The sequence below is a fragment of the Euprymna scolopes genome, chromosome 14 (genome assembly GCF_053919585.1).
Source record: "Euprymna scolopes isolate OS-2025 chromosome 14, ASM5391958v1, whole genome shotgun sequence".
Lineage (NCBI taxonomy): Eukaryota > Metazoa > Mollusca > Cephalopoda > Sepiida > Sepiolidae > Euprymna > Euprymna scolopes.
The window spans coordinates 130719841-130726755 of NC_136495.1; the positions used below are offsets into that span (position 1 = coordinate 130719841).

The following is a 6915-nucleotide window of genomic DNA, read 5'->3' on the forward strand; positions in this document are numbered from 1 at the left end:
AAGTCAGTGTGTGTGAGCCATAACAAAGAGATCTTGTTTTGGATGTGAATATTATGTAATTTTGAATATTCAGTATGGGTTTAATCGTAGGAAAAAGTATCCTTATATCAATTCGTGCTGACAAACTCCTGTACAGAGACACTTTAGACACTTGAGGATATTGTTGAGTAGGCATTAAAGTTCTCTCCAGTATACATGCAATATACATATACATGCATATGTATATGGAAATGAAAAGAACAAAAAGGATCATTAAACTCCAAATGGTTTTGTCTTATTTACAACTGCTGCTACAGTAGAACAATGAAAAATAGACAACAAACAACTACTACATGTCATTTACACAACAAAACGTCAATTGTTTATATGTTAAACCAGTATTCAGGAAATCTGCAAAGATTGAGGATTTAGTTCACTACTACGGTAGACATGCAATACACTTTTTTTTCTTTTTTGTTTAATTTTCTTCCTTTTGAAGATGTTAACGTTGGGTATGGGGCAGCCAAACCAGCTGCCAACATTACCTTACTTTTTATTGAAACTGTAAAATGTTTTTGACTCCTAATGGGGGTATGAGACGAATGGATTTGCCAATCATTTTTATATCCAACGGCTAGGCTAAACGACCAATGAAAACGTTTCAAAATTATAAAAATTGTCGAATTTTGGATTCAATCAGTTTGCCGTTTACTATGTCACGGACCACATTTAATTCTTGGCCGCCATTTTGGTTACTGATCTGAACTACGTCGTCATCTTTGTTCAACACAATGTCTCAAAACTTAACAGAGAGCTCACTTTAGTATCTTCACTATTCCCTTAAGTGTAATTGTCTGGATCTCTTTTGCACTTGGTTCACCAGGAATATTAGTTAGGTAGGACTTCAGGTTCTTCTTCATAAGCTCTGTGACACCTTTAATAACTGGTATGATTGATATCTCCCTAAGATTCCATACATATGTATATGCACATGCATATTAAAATGAAACAAATCAAAAAGGGATCATTAGACCCCAAATCGTTTTGTCTTATTTACAATTGCGGCAATTAATCTACAGTAGAACAATGAAAAATGGACAACAAACGACTACTACATGTCATTTACACAACAAAACGTCAATTGTTTATATGCTGAACTAGTATTCAGGAAATCTGCAAAGATTATGGAATTAGTTCACTACAACAGCACACATCACAGAAAAATCTAGCACACAGGATGATCTGAAAATTTTATTCTCCCTAAGAATTGATCCTAGTTTTGCTCTCTGCTTATTTTTTTTTTTTATTGCTCCAATATAATCCAAGCATGTTGTGTTTTTGTGTTTTTCTCCAGGTGTTCAAGAGAAGCTCGGAATTATCAACAATGGAATTGTCTACACTATTTTTGATTATGAAGCAGAGAATAGTGATGAGATTAGTTTTAAAATAGGAAACCAATTAACAATTTTAAGGAAAGGAGACGACAATGAAAAGGAATGGTGGTGGGCCCGTCATCAAGATCAAGAAGGATACGTCGCCAGGAATTTACTTGGGGTAAGTTATCGTCCGCCATGAAAGTAAACATGATAATTGTATAATTTATTTCTGCTTCAGCTTGTTCAATTCAGATGTTTAATAATCAATTCACTGTTCAGATATCTTGTAATATATCCTCCTATGCTAATGGTGACAGTTGCAGGATTGAGGAACTCTCTTTCTACAGATTGTTTTATTCCTACTTATAGAAAAAAACAAAGGTCAAAAGTCACTTCTGTTAATCATCTTTCAGTCTTTATACCTTTTCAAGTGGCTTCATGCCTTGTCTGGATCGGAAAAGTCTTTTGTGAGTTGTTGCATCTGATAACATCACAAGTTGTCTCTGTCTCTGCATCTGGGTTAAGTTGTGTAGCAGTTGTCAGGAGCATCATCTTCTATGGCAGTGGATGCTGAGTTCTCAGCTAGTGCTCTTTTGCCTTGACTGCACTACAATGAGAGATCCATGATCGGATACATCTGCAATGTGTAATCTGACCCAACTCAACATGTGATGTTAGAGGGCTTCCTGAAAACACTACATTTACCCAGTATAGAAGTTGTTCTAAAAACGAATCAATTACGTTGTTTATGATCATGCAAAGTATTCATCCTCCCCGATAAACTGTGGCAGAATCACAGGAAGCTTGACTGGCCAAGTAAAATTTGTTAGCAAGTGATTAGATAAGATTGAACAGTTTAGCATTTGGAGGCAGTTGGTCTACTGAACCATGAGAACACAAGAGAAACCATCTGACCCCTGAACAATAGAAAAGTAGTGTTAAATAAACAACTCAAGCATTCAAGGTCCCCCTCCATGAAAAAAAAATTAACTTTTACTATGACTAATTTTTGTGGAAAATTTCAAAAAATTTTAGGTGTGGTTATTGAAGAAAGTGCAAACAAATGAGTGGATGAACTATTTGGAGGCAATTTTACACTTATAATGCCCCCTAGGGAGGCAACCAGAGTTATCGTTCACCATGAATATTGTTTGTGCAAAATTAAAAAAAAAATCCGAGGTGTGGTTACTGAGAAAAGTGCAAACAGATGAACAAGAGTTAATTATCGGGTCCAATCCCTCCTTTGTTAGGAGACCAACAAACGTTAATTCACATTTAGAATCCTAAGAAAAACAAAACACATTCTGAATAAAGACAAAATAATCTCAGTTGAACAGGAAGAACATCGCTTTTTCAATCAGGATTCCTGAATCTTGGAACAGATTTAATAAATACACCAAAGATGCAGCAACTGAAGATGAATCTGAACAGATGCTGGGCCACTGTATCCTCTCCTGTGTAAATATCCTCAAATAAGTATATATATATATATATATATATACAGGGTGGGCCAAAATAAGGGTCCTATCTTTAAATTTGAATAACTTCCACAAAATAAAAGTTAAACTCACTAAACTTTATGTGTGTGTAGACTGACCCTTCCGAGATTTTTTTGAAATAAACAAAACAAATTTTGGCTGAAAAACACTTCTTAAAACTTACATGAATTTATGAATTTTTAAAAATAGGACCCTTATTTTGGCCCACCCTCTTTTGATGTATGGAACCAAAATATCTTCAAATTAATCTATAAATCGATCATCTACAAGAAATGCACGATTTCGGCATAAAATAACCCCGACAATGGTAGACATGTCATAAAATCCAACCAATGAAAGAAAGAAAGTAAATGTGGGCATGAAATAAATCAAAGATTAAAAGGGAAATAACTCTTTCCCCTTGATTTAATCTCTTACTTTGAAATTATTTAGAAGGTAGAGTTATATCCCTTGAACAAATTACAAATAGACTTCTTGGATTAACATGTGCCTCCAAGTAAGATGTTTTAGACTAAATAATTCTTTTTTACTAGTAAATAGAGGATAAATATTAACTGTTGATTTATACAGACGAGTTGTATTTTATTTGAAACGTGTTTAGTTCATATCTCAATCATATAAATCAGGGGCCTCCAGATGTTTCGAACAGGGGTGGAGTGGGGGGTCATATTACTAACTTCTTACAGCTATACAGGCCAAAAAAAATAAAAAAAATAAAATAAAAATGAAATGGCGTGTTTCATTGTTTTGTTCATTAGCTTTGTTTTTTTTTAGTGGAACTCGTTCTCCAAAAATGCATTCTTGTTGAACAAAAAGAAAGCCACCACACTATTTGCACACATTTCTGGTGGTTGATTTTAGGATTTTTTTTTCTCTTTTGCTCGAATGAATACATTTGACAAATTTATCTACTCTCACCAAAAATGTGAGAAAGTTAGCTCACCATATTGAAAAAATAGGACAAAGTGCTGATATTTAACCATTTATTTATATTTATATATATATACACACACTGGTCTACCCATTGGGGTCCTGGATATGACCTTAAACTATATCCGATGGTGAGGCTCCAGCTTGCGGGCTTTGGGGAGTGTGGAGCTACCCTTTAATTGCCATTGCTCCCAGGTCCGCTCTGACCCAGAGTGATAGTACCTGTTAGGGTCCCAAGTATGGGTTGAATAGAAACCGATTTGAAAACAACAAATATATTTTATTAAAAACTTTTTCTTCCGAATCCTTGGATTCGGCATTAAATAGCCTGAAAAGGGTTGATATGCCGTAAAACAAAAACAACCAACAACTACCAATTGGTTCTTAAAGGGTAAAATAAAAAATGTTCAAAATAAAGTGATTTTGAGATTATATTGTCTTTTATTGTCTTGAGAAAAGATTTTTGTATTTTTTTAAGTGATGAGTAGGACAACAGCGTTGTTTTGAGTCTCGAGTGTGTATCCATTGATATCTTATATGCTTTTATATAGACCGATGGGGGTTTCACTTGATTAACTGTGTCTAACTATGTCAGATATATACTCGAGAGTTAAAAGAATGAAAAGAATATTCTGTTGTCATAGCCCTAGTAATGAGTGAAAAAATAAAACCTAGGAGGCCTCCATAGCACTAGAGCAAGCACCAATTAAAATTAAGGAAGACCTACTAAAAGCACTACTAAAACCAAGTTTCTACCCCACCTCCTTGAAGAGAAAATATTGTTTAAGGCCTGAAAAAATATAAATCGTCAGAATCCACAGGAATGCTACTAAAATTAGTAAATATGTTTATAAATATGACTATAGTTATATATTGTATATTTATATTTAAATCATTTTTTTTTTTATTTACTCAATGGAGTTAAATTACATTTATTTGTAAGGAAAACACGTTAAAAGTTAAAACAAAAAAATATTATTGACCTTTGTGTATACTTTGAATAGCAGTAGTGGCTTTTACTATTGGACTTAAGATAGGGCGGCCATAAAATAGGTAAGCAGACAAATTTTTTAAAACCAGAAGTCAGAAACCAGATAGACGGTTTAAATGCCCAAGCAAGCAAGCTGATCTGAGTTTTATAATTATATAAATATGTTTTTAGCGGACATACAAACACACACACATATATTAGAAGATTTCTGCTATTTCAAATAATCCAACTATTCTTTCTGATTACTATATTACTTGTTTTTTTTTTGTTTTTATTTATTTTTAAAAGTAATTAACCAAATACCGAATATTAAATTTTTTTTTTTTCTTTTTTATTTTCAGCTCCAACCAAGAGTTTCTCCTGAACATAGTCGCTGGTTGAACAGCTAATTATTTTCGGCATGATTTTCTTTTTTTCAAATGGACTATGACTTGAAAGCAAGGAAGGATCTAATCAGAAGGATCATCATTGGTGTATTATTTCCATTGTGTGTAGCTGATCATTTTGTTGTGTGATGTCATCAGTCATGAAAGATTCATTATCATTTTTTTTCTCTTTTTTTTGCTTCTGATCCTATCATCATTATCTTCTCCTTGCAATAGATATGGTCACTCTCCCCTTAGCAGGGATCCCTCTGTTCTCCGAAGTTTACAACGCACATTTTTCCACCAGATGCTGCAACACTCACACAAATAGCAGAAAAAAAATAAATAAAAATAAATATACACACAGACAACATTCTGTTGGTATATGAGAAAGTTATTACTTCTGTAGAAACTAAACTATAGAGAAAGGAAAATGATAGATATAAAAGATGAAATGTTTTCAGAAATACAATTTTCTTCAAACACAAGAACAAAAACCAAAATGTGTAAAGATAGATGTCCAGAGCAATGTATATGCGTGACTTTCAGACATATTCAAACTTGAAGACATTTAACAAACAATCTGATGACAAATGTTGAATTAAGAGGGATAAATACGTTTTTTGAATCATTCCAAAATACTTTGGAGAAAACTGCAAAAAAGAACAATGTTTGTCTTTAAAAGATGTTGTCAGAGAAGCAGAAACTTTCGAAAATTATTTCAATATGAAAATAAAAGCAAAGAATAAAAATATATTAAATTGTTTACAATAGTCTTTTATTCTTTTATTTCTGTCTGTGATAAAAAAAAAAATCATTGTTTTAATGTGTTTAATGAGTTCACCATTTGACATAAGAACTGTCGGCTGTGTGTCAGCCATTAGCTTAATTGTGGGTGTGTGTGTGTTTCCTATAGACTCAAAAACAGCTGAACCGATTTTTATAAAATTTCACACAGAGGTAATTCATGTGCCTGGCAGTGTTCGTAGATATGTTTTGTATCCCAATGTCTTTGATAATCGATAATCGCTACTCGAAAAAATCCGATGAAAGAAGGAAGAGGCGGTTTTGATTTCAGTTAACACCTTAACATCACAAATGTATTTTAAAAAAATTTATTACCACACAAGCTGAAAGAGCATATATATATATGGAACAACAGTAGGTTCTTTGATATGACAGGGGCACATTTGAAATAAATGTTTCTGTTTAAAGCCAAATTGAACCATTACACTTAACTTTTGTATTTTGACCTTAAATTCAAGCCATTCAAGCAGTGAACTAAGTCACTAGAGCAGGCAATCAATCAATTTGATTACAAAATAGGTAATTTCACAGATTTTGATGACAATAGAAATAAGAAATATTAGTTGGTCATCATTCAATCCAGGGCAACATCTGGTCTCCCTGCTAGTGTGTATGTGTGTGTGTGTATATATATATATATATATATATATATATATATATATATATATAGGTCTTATTATAAGAAGTAGGCTATTATAACTGTCTTTCATTGATTTGTTTTATTTTATTTCCAATCTGTTAATATACATTAAAGCTTACATATCAAATTGAGATTGCTTTAATATGAAATGGACATTGCAATCACTAAAATTAAATTCCTAAACTTTCTCTTCAACTCTGCAACACCCGCTATCTGCTTTACACAAACCAACATCAATATCATGCAGCTAAATGTCCTTCATCAACCAAACATTACCTTTCCTAGCAAATTAATGCCTCAATTGGCTATGAAACAAGTGCCACCTATG

At 32.9% G+C, this 6915-nt stretch overlaps 1 protein-coding gene across 1 annotated transcript in view; it reads left to right on the plus strand.

The window, feature by feature from the left end:
- Positions 1–5574, plus strand: part of LOC145293269 (apoptosis-stimulating of p53 protein 2-like) — a 54725-nt gene extending 49151 nt beyond the window's left edge. Inside the window, exons 6-7 of the mRNA XM_080139864.1 lie at positions 1334–1533; positions 5117–5574. Coding sequence (XP_079995990.1) covers positions 1334–1533; positions 5117–5164 — 248 coding nt within the window. The 3' untranslated portion in view covers positions 5165–5574. The remainder of the gene's footprint in view (positions 1–1333; positions 1534–5116) is intronic.
- Positions 5575–6915: the final 1341 nt, after the last annotated feature.